Source organism: Watersipora subatra, chromosome 7 (genome assembly GCF_963576615.1).
Source record: "Watersipora subatra chromosome 7, tzWatSuba1.1, whole genome shotgun sequence".
NCBI lineage: Eukaryota > Metazoa > Bryozoa > Gymnolaemata > Cheilostomatida > Watersiporidae > Watersipora > Watersipora subatra.
In genome coordinates, this window is record NC_088714.1 from 20,181,381 (window position 1) to 20,202,607 (window position 21,227).

Below are 21,227 nucleotides of genomic sequence, written 5' to 3' on the forward strand. Positions count from 1 at the left end.
ACTCCGACAAATCCCTTATGATGTAAGCCTTTAGTTGCAAAGCTAGTGTTATAAGTTTTGTATTGGATACATTTTGCTCATAGCAAATAAATCCTTTAGGATTATTGAGTGTTTATGATCTCTGAAGTCATCATCGAGTCTTCCCAAAGCTGCCACAGGATTAGATCTATCCAAAATGTCTGACTCACAGCCTGCTGTACGCTCACTAATAAAGGGTTTTTTACAAAACTATTATTGGATGATGCGTGCTGTAGCTCATGAAATTGGCTAGTTTCCATAACAACAGAATTAATGTTCAAGAAAAACCCAATGAGCTTTGTATGGATCTCAGGCTTGCGCCCATGAGATGATTATCTATCTTGTTGGCAGACGACGGTACTTCGCTGAGCCGTGAGGAGAGTCTAGCAATAATGAAGGTGAGCATTTAACAGAAAGATTTGCATATAATACTTTTTATGTATTTTTTTACAGTAACTACAGTAACTACAATAGCTACAAAGATCAGCAGCAAAACTAAATTTTTTATTTCTTTCTTTCAAATAGAAATTATATCATCTTCTATAAAAGCATATTCAAACACAAGGCCAAGTTACCATTTTTCACTGCACTACCAATTTATTGACATTCTGTATATGATCATGGTTTATAGAAACAATATCAGGTGAACCAATTGGTGACGTAGTGCAAAGTTTCTCATCTTTAATTACCTGTTTTATAAACTCCCAGACTGATTATAGTCTGATATCCTGTGAAAAAGCAATCTGGAGCTTTTTTGAGCTGGCTCTACAGATTTTAGACTGATGCAGAACAGGGGCAATTGTGATTGGATCCCTTGCTCCACCAATAGTCCTTGTGTGACTCAAACCACCGACCTTTCATTGAACAGATGTGTTTTACAAACAATATTAGGGTTTTTAAGATGGCTAAAAGATAACCAGGTATTATTTTGTGTTTTTTTAGATTTTGAAACAGCTAGCTATAGCAAGTGATACAAAGATAATATTGCAGAAGTAGCATAAGTTATGATCTTATTGAAATCATTAGAACCTTTAGCAAAATAAGATGCTTCGGTTTAAACTCTTTTCAAGAACTCCGAATATTTTACTCCTTGTTTCTGTATTCAGTTTCTCTTCCCTTGTGAGCAAGAACTAAATTCCAAAAATTTAATTCTTGTTATTTATCGATCAGGTTCTTGTATCAGAATTATGTATGCTGACAATGCTCTTACTTCTCAATCTTTCTGACACTCGCACCATCGGTAGAAGGCATGCAAGAAAAAAAGAAAATGAAGCCGTACCTTTCAACAGCGACTGGGTAAGTACCTAAACATAACAATAATAAAATTAAAAAAAGGCATTTTCTAAATTTAATTTTGTTGCAGAAACTCTGTGTACTTGAGGTAGGTAGTTAATGGTAGCCAGATAATTGATGCAGACATAATTTTAAATAAGAAATTCTCACATTTTACTAGATTATGGCTTTAACAACGCAACAAGATAATAATAGACCAACATGTTTATGTAAGCAATTCAAATTGCAAGTATCATTTATTTTAGTTATAAAATCTATAATCTATAATCTATATCTATAAAATCTATTTGGTGAATCTATAAAACGATCTGTCTGCATTCTACTGTAGATGAACAAGTAGAGTAAAAAAAACGATGGTCATGTAGTGACAATGCTTGGTAGTGTTCTCATGTTCTAGTAGAGAAACACACCTCCAGGACTAGCTTTTTATAAGCTACCTTGGGTGGTCCTAACACTTATCAAGGGCTTCTTCTAGAACTGTCAGATTGACCCGAAGGGATGCATTTTGCAGCACGTCCAGTCTACCAGAGCCAGGTATAGCTATTTCACGTGCCCAATGTTCGAAGGACAGAAGTAGATCTTCAACGAGCCCATATTGTCAGTGTGGTACACGGGGCCTCCAAGTTATGCTCTAGATCCAAAAGACCCAGCAATTTAGGGTTGAAAGCTTGCTGAGAGCTTTTGCCAGATCGGCATTAAGCAGGGCTCAAACTACCAACCCTATGGTTGATAGTCAAAGACGCTACCACTAGGCCACCCTGACACTCTAGATGAACAAGACAATACTTATTAGCCTCCAACTGAAAAGGAAAAATCGTGTGTAGTAGTTGCCGAGTAGAGCCGCTAAGCAGACCTCAGTAAGAGACTCAAAGAGTTTTCAAATAGTGCCCGGCAGCTACCTAAAATAATTGCAAAAGAATATCTATTTTAGTTTTAATTAACAAGTTGCTTGGGTTTGTTTGGCAGAAAGAAAATGTCTTGGGAACTCTTGATTCACTCAAAGATGTGCTAACAGCCTTCGAGAAGGAATGGGACGAGATATCTTCAGAGTTCGACAACAGTACTTTTGATATGAAAGAGGTACTTATTTTCACTATGTCACATCCTGTATAATTAATTCACCACGGCAACTGCAACAATACACAAACAGCTAAAGTATGTTCTACTGTTATGGTCAAAACTTGCATAGGAAACAAAAGTTTAAAAGCTACCTAGAGAGCTGTGTGTAAAAATGGTGGTTATCACTTTTTCTGGTATCTACTCACTTTGGTTTAACTAATTGCCAAGTGTAGCCATCTAGTTACCTATTCTGATTATAAAAGCCTTTTGTTAATGTTATTGTTTTGCAACAATTTTTGATAAAATAAGCTTTTTAAGCAATATTCTGGTTAAAGTTTTATTTTTCGGACAAAAATTTAAACTGAATAATAATCAGGCTCACATGAAACCAGTAATAATTTTTTGTTGTTGGTGTTTTAATAAAATAAGAAGTTAATTTAGCTTCTAGTCTCTGTATTTAGGGAAGGTAACAGCTGTAGGTTAGTGGTTAGTACACCGGTTTATGATCTATGACAACACTTACTTAAAAAACTTCCTTATGTAAACCATATTTGCCTTATCTAAAAAAAATTGAATTTCAGGTTTAATCACTTGGTGCAAATATATTTTTTATAACACTTTTTTAAGGAGCAGCCATGATTGAGTGGTTATGATGCTGCCTTATGATCAGCAGGTCAGTGCTTTGAAGCACGCAATGACCATTGGTGGTGCTAAAATGAGCCTCTAACCACAATAATTGCTCCTCTGCTCCAAACAACATACTAGTATTAGTACTGGTTAGTACTGTACAGTATTTATATTATATATTATGTATATTATATATTATGTGTATTATACATGTATATATATTATATATTTTATTATATTATATACATTATGTTAATATATATTATAGATATATTTATATATTCATATATTATATATATTTATATATTATATATATTTATACATTATATATATGCGGTCTGCGATATTACTTAATATCGCTATTTATACATTATATATATTTATATATTATATATATTTATATACTATACATGTTTATAAATTATATATATTTATATACTATATATATTTATATATTGTATTTATTTATATATTATATATATATATTTATACACTATATATATTTATATATTGCATATATTGATATATTACATATATTTATATGCTATATATATTTATATGTTATATATATTTATATATTATATATATATTTAGTACAAAATTAGTACAATATTAGTACCGGGTATGGCTGGCAGCAGAGGACCCACAATGAATGGTAAAAGCTCGCAGAAGCAAAATGCATCTGTATTTAGAGAACTTTTTTTGCGTGCGTTAGATTCTTACTGCTTGTTATAAAGGATAACTATACAGAAACAGAACAAGAAGCCACATTTAATGCAACCACTATGACCTACACGCTAAATACTGAAGAGGTGACCTATAGTGAATTCTCTGATAGACGAGTGATTGCTGAAGACACTTCCAGACGAATCCAAGGAGACAAGGTGGGTGGAGTTTATTTATTGTTAGTCTGCACTCTTACTAAGAAAACTATTTAAAAAAAGGGGTGATGAGACAGCATTAATTTAAATTAACTAGTACTTAGTTATGTGTATATAATAACATTATATCTGTTATTATCATCAATGCAAGTTGCTATTGCTAGCATATTTTTGTTGGTTAGGATTTGTAGACAGTTTTCACTAACTAACCCCTAAATCTTTTGACAGAACTTTTTGAATTCTGTAAAATGGTAAAAAAATTTTATAGCATCACATCTGTACTTTCTTTGATCCTCCTCTTTCCAGCTTTGCAGATTAATATTTATGTCATTTTGTGTATGACTCACAAGCCCTGAGTGATAAATGGGCAAAAATTTATAGAGGTATTTTGGGTTTTAGAGTCCATCTATTACAAACCAGATTATATGTCTCTTTTAGAGCTTCAGCAAATGACTGTGTAACTTAATATGAGTAGATCTTTAGTGTTAAGGATGATTTATTGGAGTTGCTTCCTCGCCAACTAAGTCTGTTTAGTGTAAGACAAAAAAGGTTGTAAAAACAGCTTTGTCCTAGTCGCTGATACAATATCTTTAAAATGCTGCCTACAATGGCTGTCTGTCATCGACAGCTGTCAATGACGGCTGTCATCGACCACAGATGTCCTTTAGCAGGGATATTGCCGAAGCCGAGCCAAAGGCGAGACGAAGCCGAGCCGTAGGCTGCACACACAAAAACAACATGTTGTTTTTGTGTGTGCGTGAAGCCTCATCCAAAGTACTTTCATTCTAAATAGCTCCTCCTACCATTTGAGAAGCACTGGTGAATGTTGTGTTCACATTCACCTATGCTTCTCAAATATTACGGGGAGCTCTCTAGGAGGATGCTCGGTCATGGGGGCGCAGGGCATGTATTACGAACAACAGGATTTGTGTGACTCCTAGTTTGAACTAAACATTACACTCATTTAGATTATTTGAAATAACTTGAAAAGTAACAGTGTTTGTAAAGATTACATCCTGTTACGTTCATTTGCAACCTAGTGATGATCCAATCCAACTGTCTGTGGCACACCCTTCAGACAACCGAAGCACGAAATCATGAACATTGGAATGTGCCATTACCAACGTAATTGAGAAAGTATATATAGAATGGTTAGCTCTTTGGTTTTAGCTACTCGGCTTTAGAATTGTGCAAGCCGCATTAGGACGGTTTTGCAGACAATTATGGTGCCTACACGAACCCATTTAAAACATTATTCATATCCTCATGACTAGACGACACCTGCAACCTTGCACCTGCAATTTCAAGTCTGACCTATTCTATTTCAATTGTGGTTTTGCGAGTTGCTTTGCAATCTTCACTACAATAATGTCTGTCTGACGCTATAATTAAAAGTTTTGAAAAAAGATTGCATCATATGGGATTTGAACCTGTGACATTTGGCTTGGCAGCCCGACACTCAAACACCTAGGCCAATCAGTTTGAGAATAATTATGCACATACTTATTCTCAGATGATCTTTCATGACACACGACTGCTAGCGCATTGGTAAAAATATACATGTGTATGGGCTACGTGCCTGCTGCAACTTGATAACTATTCCGCTCCTTGTTCTATGTAATAGATATCTCCTTGATACACTACAATTTTTATTTTGATATGGTTTTATTGCTAACCAATAAAAAGTTATATGGCAAGTGAAGGATGCCTACTAGCTTTAAAAGCTTAAAAGCATACCGCTAGTAAAGTCAGTTTTACAAAATCATGTTTTTATGGATTTGTTGTAAAAAGAATTTCTGTTCAAACTTGATTTTGGCGGCTGACATACTGATCTGGTCTCTATCATTGATGGGTTTGGCACCAATTCATATCATCATATTTTACTAACAACTACAAACTTTTGTCTATGTATGCTGAGTTCACTTCTCACATCCACATTTCTCTCCACACTTGCAACAGCTCCAGAAGTACCTCAAGACAAATCAGTGTCTCCTGTAAATGGTGCAGTTAAAAGCTTCCTTGTGCGTGACAAGGTCATACTCAAGGTCATGAGAATATTCAGGCTCTTCGCCCGAATATTCTCAGTATGCTGTTACACAGTCCCAGCAGAATGTCTACCAGCAGTCACACTTATTGTTGCCTCGCAATTGCTACAAACTTTGAAGCCAAAAAACCGAACCAGTCGTCTACCAAGGTGATATTGTAGAAAGATTGGCTATGAGAAGGCTTTTCAAAGCTCGCCAAATTTGAAAAGGCATATTTTATAGTTATCTGCTTGCACCAAATTGTGACACAATGCTTCAATCTAACTCAAGCTAGTAGACTTCACATATGTAAATCAAACATCCCTTTACCTGATGATATGGTATTGATAACAAGGCTCATGTTCCACAGCAGATACGTACAGTACGTGTATTTAAAGGTCACATGTTATCATTACTAGTTCCCTGGCAGTCTAGTGAACTGTGAGAGATCTTCAGGTATGCTTATGAAGTACAGAGAATAACTATGTACACGGTTACTCTGAAAACTTGCAAAGGGAATGATTACCGCAGGTGGTAGCATTGCTGATGGCTAAGTCGAATACTGTGAGTTCAAATCTCACACAATGCTATTTTTCTCAACATTGAGCTGTGGCAGCGTAAAGAAACGGCTCTTATGCCTGATCTAGACCAAGGTTGTACTTACGGCGAATGAGGCGCTGCGTAATGTTGCTATGCAAACTTATGCAGGTGTGCGATCGGTGTGAACCAAATAGCTATTAAATTGCAGGCTGACGCAACTAAATCCTGAACACATTCAACAAGAGCATTGTCCTGCGTGTCCCACAATTTATCGCACGATATTGGTCTGAATCAGGAAATAATTTAGTTAAGATTAATGCACTGGCAGTCCTGTATGCCCGTGTGCCGTGAGAGATCATCATCATGTGTAATAATTATGCACACAATTATTCCATCATACTGCAAGGTGGTCCTGCAGTGCAGTTAGCAGTGTGCTTGGCTGCAAAATTCAGCTAGTATTTTAGTGAATATTTGTATGCAGTGTACTTGGATTCCTTGCAGTGTTAGGAGTAGCTTCAATGAAACTACCGGTAAACAAGCCTGTAACAAGTAAATGTATCAAGTGGCAATCAAATGGCAATTAGAGGCAGAGTTCATCCTCGCTAAGCTTCTATTTGTATTCTGTATTATAGTTTTATGGATGCCCTCATGCTTGGCCCTACCACGATGCCTATCCAGTCATCGAGCCGATGTGCCATGCTGACATAGACTGTGCTCCAGAAGAACTGTGTTGTCCCCTTTTTCACAACAATTATTGTATAAAGGCTTTAGATGCTACACCTCGAGCAGGTCAGTGCGCTACGGCGGATTGTACAATTCAGTCTGATATTCCATAATCATAGTTAGTAGTGCAACGTGAATTGTCTAATTTTTAAGTTACACTTTGGAACTAACTCATGATTGTTTGTTTGAAAAGAGTTTTTTTCGCACTCAATTTAAAGAGCATTAGACATAAAGGGCAGGTCAATAATTAAAATCATTCAGTTGCATGGACAAGTTCAAATATAGTACCGTACTGTAGCACCAGGACTCCAATGTTTGCTCGGTTAGTCATATTTTAGATTGGGTAGTGTGAGCTCACAAACTCAGTCTTACAAAGACAGCCAATCATGGTCCATTTTGTAGCTTTTCTTTTTGTAAATTTTTTTAAACTTCTAAATAACAAGACCTTTTATGACTGCAAAACCGTAATAAAAGAGGCTTCCACATTTTGGTAGTAAAAATTTTGCTTCATAAAGCCATTTTAAGAAGTTTTTATTATCGGAATTTTGGTAGACGAACAAGTAAGCATTTTTGATTATTGCAGAATATCTGCTATCACTGAAATTTTGCATCCACTGTAAAAAAGTGGATACAAATAGTTTTGCAAAATTCCTTTTGTTGAAACAAATTACATTCATTCAAAATTATATTTTTAACACAGTCCAATGCCAAATCACGCCTGAGCTTGGCAGAATATGTAAACAATATTTTTTTACATTTTTTTAATTTTGTAAAAAATAATTATTAATATACACAATTCAAATTCTATCTCTGATTTTCAGTTGAGCTAGCTGGGTAACTTAATAACTGCAAGGCTTGTCTTATGCATATACATGTACTTCCGTACATTTTTTGTGCATTTTTCTTTTTTAGTGTCAAGTAGCTATTACAAGTGAGAAATGGTACCACCATACAAGTGCACTCAATCAGAAGATTAGAGAAATTTTTTAAAAATTGAGGAGTTAACTTTAGAAACTTTTTACCGCAGAGTCATTTAAAATTATTTGCTCTTTCAAACACCAAAGACCTTTAATGTGATTCAAACTACATTCTTTAGGGTGTGTGCTTGGTGCCAATGTCTAGGCCAGCTATGGCGGTTCTAGATCCGGATCTTCCTAGCCTTTTTATGGATCTCTCAAGTTGGTTGTCAAAAATATTTTTTGAAGTATTTATTTTAAAATATAGCTTAAAAATTTTTATGTAAATTTTTCTGACCATCTAATTGGTCAGCACCTGTAAGCTTGGAAAAGTACTTAATAACTACTAGGCTAGCTAGAAAACTACTTAGTTGTTTTGCTTCAATTAGTTATGTGAATCATCGTTTTCAGTAATGAATTTTGTAAAAAACAATCATAGAGCAAGACTTAAAAAATAGTTTAAAATACTGTACTCATCTTCATGAACTTGCAAAAGTTGCTGTATGTAGCAGGAAACCGCAATTTGATAGTATTATTAAGTCAAAGCCCACTCATCATTTTTTTCACTGATATCAGGCTTATTTATTACATTCACTGATTTTTACTCAAATTGTGTGTATAAACAATGTTTTTTAAAATTGTATTTAATGTCTTGTTTTAAGATATACACAATTAATCGCATAATTCTGTTTGGTAAAAAAGAAAAATGCACATCTTTAGCTTGTAGTGGTTCTTTAATTTGTCAGATTTAGCTGTAGTGGACCACGGCCAAAATATTTTGGCCATCAATGGTCTAGGCTTAACTTATCATTGAGCTATGCTCACCTATAATTAACAATGTCATGCAAGTGACATATCAAGGTTTTGAACGACTGAGTTTAAAGCGACACACAAATGAACAACGGACAATACAGGTGTGATCATAAAACATTGATGACAAGCTTCAACAAGACCAAGAAAAAACACAGAGATGGAGTTTTAAAAATTAGGGTGCTAACTTATTGTTAATTTGTTGGAGACCTTGATTGATTCTTGTGAGTGCTCAAGGTGATTCTAAGGTTTTAGAACCCAAAATAATATTGTTTGTTTGTATTGTACATAATCTGCTGAGCTTAGGTGTTATTCGGCTGTTGAGCCTCTTAAAAATATAATTTTTAATGAACGTGACTGGTTTCAACACAAGGAGTTCTGCAAAACTATTTACATCCATTTTTTTATAGCACGATGAGAAAGTAGAACCATCGATTTTAAATTGCGATTTATGTGAAACAAAACTGAATGCTTCCTGCGATTACTTATAGCTTATTACATAATAAAAATTGTCGATACTGTGTATAGATCATAGGATATGTTATAAGAATTTTAGATTGACTGAATTGAATCGACAGTTTTGCTATGCAATGATTGTAATGGCTAAATCGATTTGTTAGTGACCTAGTATTATAGCCCACTAACTCATCAATAAGCACCATCTATATGTAATTGATTGATACCTGAAATTGAGGATCTGCGACCAAATTAGTAATGGTCCTTGCCTAAATGACATTGATTGGGCATGGCAATGAACAGCCTGATTATGTTTTTGACTGACTGATTTGGTATAATCTGTCATAAACACTGCAGGCTATGAATAGCTTTAATGTAGTATTAGTAACGCTATCCTTGTTTACAGGAGAATGCAGGTTTACTCAGTTTAATTTACTGGCTTCGCTGCACTGTCTGATTGATGATCCCGGCTGCAAGTACGACTCGGAGTGCAGCGAACCAACATGGAAATGTTGTAATGGGCCATGCAGCTACAAAGAATGCTTGCCCTCAACTGTAAGCCCTACACCAGCAGATATCCAAAGGCAGCACAATACTTTTCAAAGCTCAGGCTATCCTCGGCAACCAACGCAACATCTAGATGAGCAGACGACCAATGCATTAACCAGGAACCCTGCTACATCTGACTCTGCAATTACAACGAACACAGGTGTGGATGTGATAACACAATCAGCCAGCCAACTTACTTTTGAAATGTCCCAGACTAACCTGCATACTACAGAAACTCCAGCTACCAATGCTGATGTACAAAGAGAGGCAACTGTACCGACAGCGTCCACTCCTTACCATCAGCAAATGAATCATGGGGAAGTGACGAGTCATCTTTTTGCAGAAAATAGCTCAACAACTATAGAACGGCGAATTGAACCTACTGTTTCAATGACAACCCATGACAATGGGCAGCATGGTACACCGCAGATGTCAAGAAACCACCAACACAGTAACCATAACAATTCAACAGATCAAACCACAGTTCAGCAAACCTCTAACAGCTATCAACAACAAACTCAACCATCAACGGAAGCTGGAAGGTCGACTCAACACCTACCTTCAAACACTTTAGCCAATACTAGCAACAGGAACGATGATACAACAGCCAGCAACACAGATTTTCAAGAAGGATTTGTACCATTTTTTGACTTTCGATTTGGCGACACGGACCATATGAATGTTAATGACCCAGTATTTTGAGACAACGATATTATCCAGAAATGGTGGTATTGCACAGCCAATTTACTATATTAAATGCTTACTAAAAATTTAAAATAAAGACGCAATTCATAAAGATGCAATTGATAAAGCAGTAGTTTAAAACAGCAGGTGAAAGGTTTCAGCCAACACGTATATTAACTGGATTAAGAGTGTTTAAAACCAGGCACAAGAAGCTAATTCAAGCTTACAGCATACAAAATCTACAATAAATAAACATTTCAGCTTACATATGCATATTTTATAACAAACGGACAATTACAGATTTGGTCAGCAACATATGAATGTGTAGATAAAGAGCTTTCTCATTCGCTCTGCATAGTTCAAGTTTGTAATCCTAAATGTCATCCAAATCGATGTCCGAGTCCTCCTCTGTCTTCTCATCTGCGCCATTGTTAGAAGCCGCTGGTTGAGCAGTATCTTTCATACCGACCTTTGCTGTGTTTGTAAACTCGACCTGTACGCACAACACCAAGTAATACGCAATAGACAAGGACGCTAAGAAAATTGTTCTTGACTAAAACAGTAGAAACAGGAATAAGAATCCCATTCATGAAAGGGCAGTACATTCCAACAAAAAAGACAGCATACTGATTGATGGTAAACGCAAGAAACTATCCAAAATCACGTTGATGCCTACCCCGATATCTCCTTCACTCTCTTCATCTTCACTGTCCTCCTCTTCTGCTTCTTTTAGCCATTTGAGAAAAGGCTCAGCCTTAGCATGAATCTCCTGACCAACTTCCTTGTTCACATACTTGCGGCTTACCTAGGCAATTAAACAGGAGTATAATATATCAATATCCATACATCATTTATAAACTTATTATAACACGCGCAGGTGGGATTACGATAAAATGTATGAAAAATCAACTTATAAAACATAGTTGACGCAGAACATTCACATTGGCTAAGGTGACAAGGTAGAAATGTAAAATGATCTAAGAATCTAGAAAAGTTGCGGTAAGATTTTGACTGTTCGTATCATGTGTAGCGCCCATATACAATGTTAAAAAAATATTACAATTAGTTTGCAGGAGGAAGTAATTTCTAACTTAGCTTACCTTCTTGCCCCACTCTAAAAATGTCTCCTCATCGACAAGGTCAAGATCATACATAGTCTTCAGTATGACTGCTGTCTTTCCTATTAGCTGGTCATGAAACTCTGTGCCAACCAGCTTTTCAAATGCACCCAAAAGATACTTTTGCGCCTTGTCATTTTCTCCAGTGAACTAGCAAATTCACACAAACATAAAAATGGCCACAACTATAAGATGTATAACTCTAAACACCTATACAGACACGAATAAATCCATCTGAATGCAAACAAATGATCATACAAGAGTGTCATCGAATGAGACATCCTGGTGGTAAAACTCATTCGTTTACAGCTGTAAATGCAACCCTCCCCCCAAATGAACTGCTAACAATTATCAGACACGCAGTTAGAGCTACCGATTCCATGAGACTTTGATATGAGGCAATTAAGAGAAAAATTGCTTGAATCGTACTAATCATGAAACTTGTATAACGCATCACATTTACTGTTTTCAATCTACACATTTCTTCTATCTTTATATTTTCTCTCAATAAATAGGGGATGAAAACAATGTACACATTATCTGTATGACAAAATGTATAACACTTCAAAGTACAAAGCTTTGATACACAGTAAGCGGATATAATGTACTTTCAGAGGCTAACAGTACAATAATTAAACTTTTGCAATATTCCTTCACTATGGTGGTAATCGCTGGTTAATTTGGGGTCAAAGTGTAAGTTCACCCTCTTTTTTTCTTTCACAAAGCATCAATAATGGCTATACAGAAACGAAATCAAATACTCACACTGAGAAAAAGAGCTCTATGATCCTTCAAATCTTTGAGAATGTCGGCGGAAAGCAGCAACTCTGCAAGGATTAGAACGGCTTTGTCCTTCATTTCAAGACGCTCGGCCTCGGCGACAATTAGACGATAAGAGGGCGAAAGCTTGCCATCACCACTTTCTGCTTTCTTTGTCTGTCCAAGCAAAATGAAAGGGATGTCTAACTATTAGAGCCTATTAAATCCTTGAAAGTTAATATATATTTTTTGTAGAAAGTATGCTGGTTAATATAATCTCATCATATATGACAATCCAGTTGATGAGGATATGAAGATATGCCATTGTAAGGATTTTTGTATCACCATCTTGAATGATGAACTAGTTAGTGGGCATGAAAGCAGTTTTAACCCTTTGAACCCTGGCCGTTCTTGTCAATGTGTGTCAGCAGCCCTGGTCAATTTGTCCAACAACAAGGTTTTTAAACTTTTATTAAAGATATCTAAACGGGCTCATAATACGAGGATATTTGGTAAGACAATAGTAAAAAAAGTCGGGCAACCCACAGCAAATGCCATCAAACAGAAAAAACAGTACTTCACCATTATTCGGGCCAAAAACTATGAAAGTTTGTACAATTTTAAAAAGCTCGTAAAAAACATTTACAGTAGTACCATATCCATCGAACACACGTTCATCATCATTTCATGACTCGCGAAAAACTGGAAAATTATAGTATCATAAATCTCTTTGTTTACATCACAATCTTTTATGTCATAGTATGCCAACAAACAAGCCATATCAATTTTTTCGCGATATTGTTCTAACTAGAAATTCCCCTGTCATACAGCCCACGACCAAAGTGATATTGGAAAAAAGAAAGGGTACTGATAGTTGAGAAATGCAATATTAGCAGTCAAATGGCACTGCAGTGTAATAGGATAACTGCAATAGTAGCTGTAATGTACTGGGTGTTATTATGTACAACAAACACCAATAATGAAAGAAAAAGATTATATGTTTATATCTTCCCCCTACAATAGGAGAAATACAATAGTAAAAAATGCATTGATATTATTAGAATAACCAATATTATAGTAATACAGTAATAATAAAAAACCAATGCACAATTTTGTTTACATTTCAAAACGTCATAGCAACCAATATCAAGAAGTTGTGATATTTATCTAGATTTTTAGAAAATGTATTTAACAAAATTATTTAGAAAAAATAATAACAGTAACATATTAATAGCCCAACATCAGTCAATATATACTTCGATCTTGTAAATTTGACTTGTGAAGGACTATTCTTACAATTAAATCTTATAATCATTAGAAAAATATCATCGTCATTTCCTTTACTTTCACTGCTTTGGACATCAGTTGGAATACCAAAGTACTCATTATAAGTGTCCAAAATGTCGGTTACTTTGAAATCGGCAAAAAATAAACGATTACTTTTCAGTATTTCTATGTTAGTTACAGAAACCTTTGGCAATTCGACAATGCTATAGACTGGTGAAATGCGCACGTTTTTTCTCGTGAAATGCACACGTTTTTTTCTCGTGAAATGCGCACGACTCAATGGTTCTACTCTCTGTCGCACTGCGTTTCATAGGCCAGTCTTAATTTTAATTAAAAAAGGCTTGCCAAGTTTTTATTTCGATTTTAGGCCAAAATAATCTGTCTATTTATGATCAGATGAGTTAGTTTTAGGATATTGCATCAACTTTTCAAAGACTTGTTGTGTGCCCATATGCATTTATCAAAAAGCTACTAAACAATCGCTTCGCTCATGTTTGATCGTGGGATAAAATTTGTTATTATAACGAAGGAAGTAGGTAGAGATATTTGAAGACTGTTCCAAATGGAAGTGAAATTTCTGGTCTACCATCCTGTGCAAGAATTCATTCGATTGGTTCACACTGTTACTTACTAAACAAAACCATGTGAATGCCAGTATTCCGGCTGCTAAGATTTCTGACACACCTTACACAATGCTGTAATAACAGCCATTAGAGTTCAAAGGGTTAATCTCAATGTACATTACATTTCAACTAGCTATTTATCTATGATGCCTTTATTCGCTATAATAGTCATAGAAACGCTCTTTTCTAGGACAAACAATCATTAGCCATGTTAGCGAAAATAAATACAAGTAATATCGTGGCTCAAGTATGGATGAAAGCGCATTCACAAAAATAAGTGAAGAAGCCATGCTTGCGTGAGCAGTCTGTGTAAACCAACACCAATGCGTGATAATATCATTTCCGTGAATGCTGCATGCACAGATCATGAGATGCGCTACATCGACTGGATTCGCTCTAGCCTCATATGTGCAAAGAAAATTCAGCCTTCACGATGCTAACAAATATAAACAAACCTTGACATATTTAAAAAACAAGTCAGCCCTCTCCTGTGGTGTCTTTTCCAGGTCTGCCGTGACAGCAAGGCTTGCTGCCGCTGAACTCAGCTCCAACATCCTCTTTTGCTGAGCCTCCTCCGACACATCCTCACCCCAGTCAATATCCTCCTCATTGTCATACACTCCATTCTTGCTCGGCTGCTGCGATTCGCTCTGCACATAAAAAGGTATTGTCTGAACTTCGCATCAATAATATACAATCACCAAATGAGGTGATGAAATGACTGCTGGAGGACCTACAACTTGGACCGGAGAATTTATGTTTAAGTCTATTTTCCTCAGCATATAAGCTCTGTAGTTGAATAAAAAACATGATCAACACTTGAAGCATTAAATAGATGAGGGACTGAATTACTGTCGCTGACGTGACCAATAGCTTACGAACAACAAGTTTATGCTGTCACAACGACCTACATCAGACAGGCCTAATGAATATGCCAACTACTCAGGAGATTCAACCAACGATTCACTAATGCTTTAAACTTGGACACGAAACAAACGAGTCACCACAAAATTATAATAGAAGCTACCCACGTCAATATTCAAGTCCTACATCTTTTCATAGCCCTAATTTTAATGCTATGTTTAGCTTCATCATCTGCAATGAACAGGATGCTGTGTAATAGACTATCAGCTAGTACTACACATCTCAAACTAGTTATCTTGTAATGTCCTCATGTTGTAACAATTATGGAAGGTGTTGCAATTTCAGAAAAATCTAAATTATGAATTGGGGAGTAAAATCAAAGACACTAATCTATAAGCGTATATAAAACGTTATAAGACACCTCATCTAAAACGCTACTACTTAATCGGAGCAAGCCAAGAAATACTACAATAAAAGAACAATTAATATCAGTTCAATTCAGACTATTTAAAGGTAAATATTTTGACACAAACTTTAAAAACTGAGATATAACAAGTCATAACTTTGACATGTCATGACTATTAATTATTGTTCTATGCAACAATGATGTTTTGATTAAAATAGTAAATCTCTCCCTCAGTTACACACTGGCAATAAAGATGGGATGAGAAATCAGGAATGTATTTGACAGCTAGCAGAATACACTACCCAATAGTTGATTACCTTTAGAAATGACAACACAGTGAACAGTATGAATCAATACATGTTAGCTAGGCTTTGACGGCAATAGGACAGGGCAAGCAATGATTGAGCTGCAAGCTTGAGCATTATTCATATTGATTATATCGATTGCATATTGTCAAGGACAATTAGTAGGATAGTTGATCAATTGTTGTACTGCTGATCAGGCTACATTTAATGTGATCAACTGCTGCAAAAAATCCTCGGCACATCATGAGTCTAACACGTGGACAGTCAGCCATAGTTGAATGCACTCCAATGGGAGCAGGCATCTGGGTGATTAGATAACAACGCATACTTATGGACTGACCAAGGCACAGTGAAATGTCAGCAGTAAATTAACAACATACTTGCTTGAAAAACTTGCGCTGAATGTTGAATATTTTAACCATTAGTTATCACCAACAAGCCTGATATGTCACTCGCAAAAACACTACTAACTTTTGCTAACAATTAGAGTGTGCTCTAGGGAAAGCTCAAAGTGGTCAGTGTAAAACAAAAACTTACAGCTCCATTCTCATCAGGACTGTCTCCTTCTTCTCCGCCAGTACTTTCGCCTTTCTTAGATTTCTTTTTTACTCCACCCTCTTGAGGACTCTCAGGAGGATTCTTCAGGATAAATGTTGTAAGCTTATGTCTCATGTCTAACTTACCTGCAAAAACATGTCATGATGCTGAAGATATTTTTTGAAGTGACATAAGTCTGACATCTAACACAAACAGGATGCAACTGGAAACCATCCAAGACAAAAAGAATAAACCTTACAGACAATCACTAGATCATCGCTGGAGAGAACTTTATATTTTCAGTTCTTGCTACGATTTTTTTCACACACTTTGTAACTTTAGCAAGCTAATCACGATCTTTTTTTTTAAGAAAATGCAGCATCCACCCAGTGAACAAGCAAAAACACTTTTATTCATAACACGCTCCCATGTTGTTTTATAAAAAACAAGCTGAGTGACTGACCAGAATAGCCGCAGGCGCGACACGACTGCCCAATCGTCTGCGCTTTGGTATGCACAGAAAATACTGTCTCCGGGTTTTCACACTCAGGACAGAGAACAAACTTTTTGATGAAGCCATCAAGAAGGTCTTGAAGTTTCTCAGCTTCATGGGAACCATTGACGATGTAGCGGTCACGCTTATGATCGAAGGTGGTCTGTGCTCCAAGCTCACAGCCAAAGAACTTTGTAGGATCTACCAATAAGAATGTGAACCAATGCTCGAAATACATGCAAACATGTTGGTCACCGAGAAGCAGCAATTTTAAACCACCAAAAATGCATGAAGTGTTGTGAACATCAGAAAGGAAGCACAAATGGGAGACTTACAGGTGGCAGGACGATAGAGAGCCTTTCCAATGTCACTCATGTTACAAATAACAGTCTTAATTCCATTGCCTTTTCCCTCAACCTACAATTGTGATACACATGTTATTGCAAGTTCTTACATTACATACAAAAGCGAAGTATGGAGTTACAAAAAATTTTTTTTTAAACTGAAATTATGAATGTTTGAGGCATATATGCACATTCCCTGCACAATGCATCACACACCTAAATTGAAAGAATGAGCACTGAATAAAATAGTTCTCAATGAAATCAAATTTTAGAGTCACAGCATGTCATCTAAATAATACTTATGTATCATGGGATTGCTCATCAAAAGGCAATAAATGGAGGTAGATAAGCCCACCTTGGCTATGAGCTTAGGCATCTTGTATCTATAGAAGACATCTGGGTTACTCCTGTTGACATTGATGAGAGCCATTCCGTAGTTGAGTGTTTATGACGTTTTAAACAAAACAAATTCTTTCGATATATACTAGGGGCTTGTATTAACTGTGACCGACGGAATCTTGGCGGTTGTTGATCGACTAGCAAATTCATAAAAATGGCTTTTGTTCTCAGCTGCCGTTGTGTTGAGGCAAAACTGCTTCGGAAATTGAAGTCTACAACAAAATACCAAATCCTGAGGACATGGTTCTGACTGTTAAGCAACAATGCACACACAGCTGAATCAACCCCTCACTCTAAGTAACATTCATTCGACGTATAGTTAGCATGTTTACTAGATTTGACGCATTAAATACTCACGTTTGCAGTGATGGAAAATCATACAAAAGCTGTCTGCTTGTGAGAAATGGTGAAAACAGCAGTATGGGAAATATCCGCTCCTACTTCTCTAGGGTCCAATCTGAAATTGAAACGATACAATGATCAAGTATATACATGCCATTTCTTTAAGATCGCATTGGATGGATACGCAAGTTTTTTACCAAACGCGCGATAATGGTAAACGGCGCGTTAAATTACTGTACCACGCAATTTTTCAAGGAGAATGATGGTTATTTGTTCGGCCTCATGGTCGATATATATGTTACACACAAGTAATATTTTGTCTTTTTTATCTTAAACAGTTTGATTATTTCAAGTTTTAAAATATAGCAAGTTCAGAAACAGTCAGCTTGATTAACTGGAAGGATTGTTCTCGACTATTATAGGCACCAAACAGCGGACACCTACACTCAAAAATGAGTCCACTGGCAAACAAAATGAAACACGTATAAACATTCAAATACTAGAATTACACACCACAAAATATTGTGTTGAAGAAAAGCAGATAATTACGCGAACCTCATCATCGATACTTACCAGCTTCTAAAAGAACGCAGCCTCGTGACAACTCGACAACCTCGAGTATCGCACACAGTGATGACGACACGTGGTGGTATCTACAATATTAACAAAAATTAAAGACTAAAGTATTTAAAAAACAAATTTAATTTAATAATAATTTTAGATAAATATAATTTAAAATCATTGTTAATCGACGTATAAAAAAATTTATACTTTGCTCTGTTTAGTTTCTCGTTTCCGGTTACTATTAGTCTGAGTAGTTTATTTTGAATGTTGTAATACTGTATTTAGATTCTGTATTTATAACTTAGTTTGCTTTTAAGTTAAGCAGTATTATTTTTGGTCAGACAATATCTGGTTGTATTTGGTGCGTTGTTTTAAATTTAGCATATTTTTTGGTGATAGAAGCAAGTTTATCCTACTAAAATCACGAATTAAAACTTTGTCTGTTGAGCGTTTTTAAACTTAGTAACTTCAGTTTTTTTCACAATTTTAATTATTTTACTTGAAATGTGATAAATTAAATTTTTGGATTTGAAAACGGAAAATGACGTTAGAGCTTTCTTTTCCAACAAATTATTCGAATAGTGTCTCATATTCTCCTTATAAGTAGTTAATATCTAATCACCTTGTTCCCCTCTATGATATTGATAAACGAACTGCTTTTTTACTTCTACTTAGACTGTTGATTTCTCCGTTTATATAAAATGTTAAATAGGATTTATCATTTGCTTTTTTATCATTTGAGCTAATCCTAGACATCGCTTCTGGCAGTTACAGGGAAACTAAATTAGCTAATTGATTACGAAACACGTGAAAGAACTAACCCTTTGCAGTGTTTATTTTAGCTAAATTGTAAAATAGTACGTTATTACTTCCATGGAAAGCATAGGCGCTTAGCAATATAAAACATTTTCATGGTATGAATTGGTGTAAATCCCTCTCTTCAGCTCGTATGTTTTCATCAATTTTTGTTTTTTAAGCATTTATTTTTATGTTGTCTAGTGTAAGCAATCATTTTTGACTGATATATAGTTGCTTTTTTAGAATTATGCGGTAACCTGCTGTGGATTTATAATATGTACCCTATTATGTTAAAGTTGTAGCTAAAATGGGTGGTGTTGCTGACTCGCAAAAAGACCATTTAGTAATGTAGCAGTTCAATTTTCGCATTATCTAAACATTGTCAACCTCAAAATCCTTTGTTTACTTAATGGCATATCATTTAATAAGTCACATAATAGCGACATCAAATAGCTCAGTTTTTACAATTTGAAGCTAACAAGTGCCATCAATCCTAGTGTATAAGCTGCCACCATGTATAAGTCGCGCTCCCAAACTTTGAAGGTTGTTTTTTGAGTTGCAGGTATACTGCGTGTATAAGCCGCATGCCGTTTTTCTCTTCCTTCAGCACATTAAATTTAACTTAGCCACACATGAATCGTTCGTCAAGTCTACTGTCTCTGTATGTTGCCACATGCACGCATAGGCTGAGGAAGTGGCGATCGACCGATGAGTGTTCTCATTATTGCGGAGAAAGTGTCACGCCTTCGAAGACCACAGGAAACAAGTACCAATTCAGTGAGCACACTTTGCACCCTACGCCATCGAGAGGGGCTAAATGCGACGGGTTTTAATTAAAGGTTGTGAATGTAGCTTTGGAAACTACCAACCGAAATGTGGCAGTTTTTGGCATCAATGAAAAGCAACCTGACAATTTGAATCCAGTGCTGGTGATGTCAAATGACATTGGCCATGACTTATGACCATTGCGCGTGTATGAGTGCTCTATATTTTCTAGCATCTTATTGTTGAATAAATTATTTTTAGCATTTGCGCATTTCCAGAATTAATACAAATTGTATTAATAATTATTATTAAAAAATCTTATTTAAAAATAAGGTTATATTTATATCTTTTCATTATATGTGGCGTTAGGTTCTCCCGTGACAGTACCTTAACCTGTAACATAGTAAGATGTTTACTGGTATAATTTTAGACTGAGTATATAAGCTGCACCTCACACTTTTAGACAATGTTTTAGGTTCACAGGTGCGGCTTATACACGAGAATTTACAGTATATCATTTGTATTGTTATAGGTGGATTCTTGTCATATGCAATACAAGAATCTCGTAAACACTTAAAAAATAAAAATCTACAAAAATTTCTTAACTTTCACCAGATTCGTTCCATTTTCTGGGTTCAATTATTATTTTTGTTTTTTCAGGTGCCACAATGAAGATGTTCAACATCCTCCAAATTCTAACAAGCTGAGATATTTTGCTTAGTTGGTGATAGAAAAGCTTTCGGATTTTGTGAATTAAGATTTATGGTATGATGTTTAACATGATTCTCGGTTTAGCCTTTAATATGTACTTTATCCTGTGTTCACAAATAATGATTTTATTCATATTGAATCCTAATTATTTCTAAGTGTGCACTTGGTAATACCCACAGTCCAGCCCAGATGGCTGTAGAGGTTTTGAGTGAACCTACATATTGCAATGTAAGATGAGCATCACTATTCACAGTGGCATACATGAAAATTGAATTAGTTTTTAAACTTTTGT

At 35.6% G+C, this 21,227-nt stretch overlaps 3 protein-coding genes across 3 annotated transcripts in view; 2 read left to right on the forward strand and 1 right to left on the reverse strand.

The window, feature by feature from the left end:
- Positions 1-362: 362 nt before the first annotated feature.
- Positions 363-10,739, forward strand: LOC137399334 (uncharacterized). The gene is made up of 6 exons (XM_068085404.1): positions 363-416; positions 1,189-1,314; positions 2,278-2,391; positions 3,735-3,881; positions 7,075-7,231; positions 9,794-10,739. The coding sequence occupies exons 1-6, from the start codon at positions 411-413 to the stop codon at positions 10,636-10,638; spliced, it is 1,395 nt and encodes a 464-aa protein (XP_067941505.1). The 5' UTR covers positions 363-410; the 3' UTR covers positions 10,639-10,739.
- LOC137399335 (eukaryotic translation initiation factor 5-like) lies at positions 10,668-17,924 on the reverse strand. Its single transcript, XM_068085405.1, has 9 exons — positions 17,712-17,924; positions 17,348-17,429; positions 16,983-17,213; positions 16,520-16,665; positions 14,863-15,057; positions 12,504-12,674; positions 11,721-11,888; positions 11,297-11,425; positions 10,668-11,113 (listed from the first exon to the last, which is right to left on the reverse strand). The coding sequence occupies exons 1-9, from the start codon at positions 17,784-17,786 to the stop codon at positions 10,994-10,996; spliced, it is 1,317 nt and encodes a 438-aa protein (XP_067941506.1). The 5' UTR covers positions 17,787-17,924; the 3' UTR covers positions 10,668-10,993.
- Positions 17,925-19,777: 1,853 nt separating this feature from the next.
- Positions 19,778-21,227, forward strand: part of LOC137400176 (kinesin light chain-like) — a 46,754-nt gene continuing 45,304 nt past the window's right edge. Inside the window, exons 1-2 of the mRNA XM_068086494.1 lie at positions 19,778-20,236; positions 20,885-20,989. The gene's annotated coding sequence lies outside the window, so the exon portion shown is untranslated. The remainder of the gene's footprint in view (positions 20,237-20,884; positions 20,990-21,227) is intronic.

Excerpts from the sequence above, each read along its gene's own strand:
- LOC137399334 (XM_068085404.1), top strand. Across the intron at positions 3,882-7,074 it reads GACGAATCCAAGGAGACAAG|TTTTATGGATGCCCTCATGC; the intron begins GTGGGTGGAGTT and ends TCTGTATTATAG. Across the intron at positions 7,232-9,793 it reads AGATGCTACACCTCGAGCAG|GAGAATGCAGGTTTACTCAG; the intron begins GTCAGTGCGCTA and ends CCTTGTTTACAG.
- LOC137399335 (XM_068085405.1), bottom strand. The coding sequence starts at position 17,786 with ATGGCTCTCATCAATGTCAACAGGAGTAACCCAGATGTCTTCTATAGA. Across the intron at positions 17,214-17,347 it reads TCTCTATCGTCCTGCCACCT|ATCCTACAAAGTTCTTTGGC; the intron begins GTAAGTCTCCCA and ends TCTTATTGGTAG. Across the intron at positions 11,426-11,720 it reads TTTTAGAGTGGGGCAAGAAG|GTAAGCCGCAAGTATGTGAA; the intron begins GTAAGCTAAGTT and ends TTAATTGCCTAG.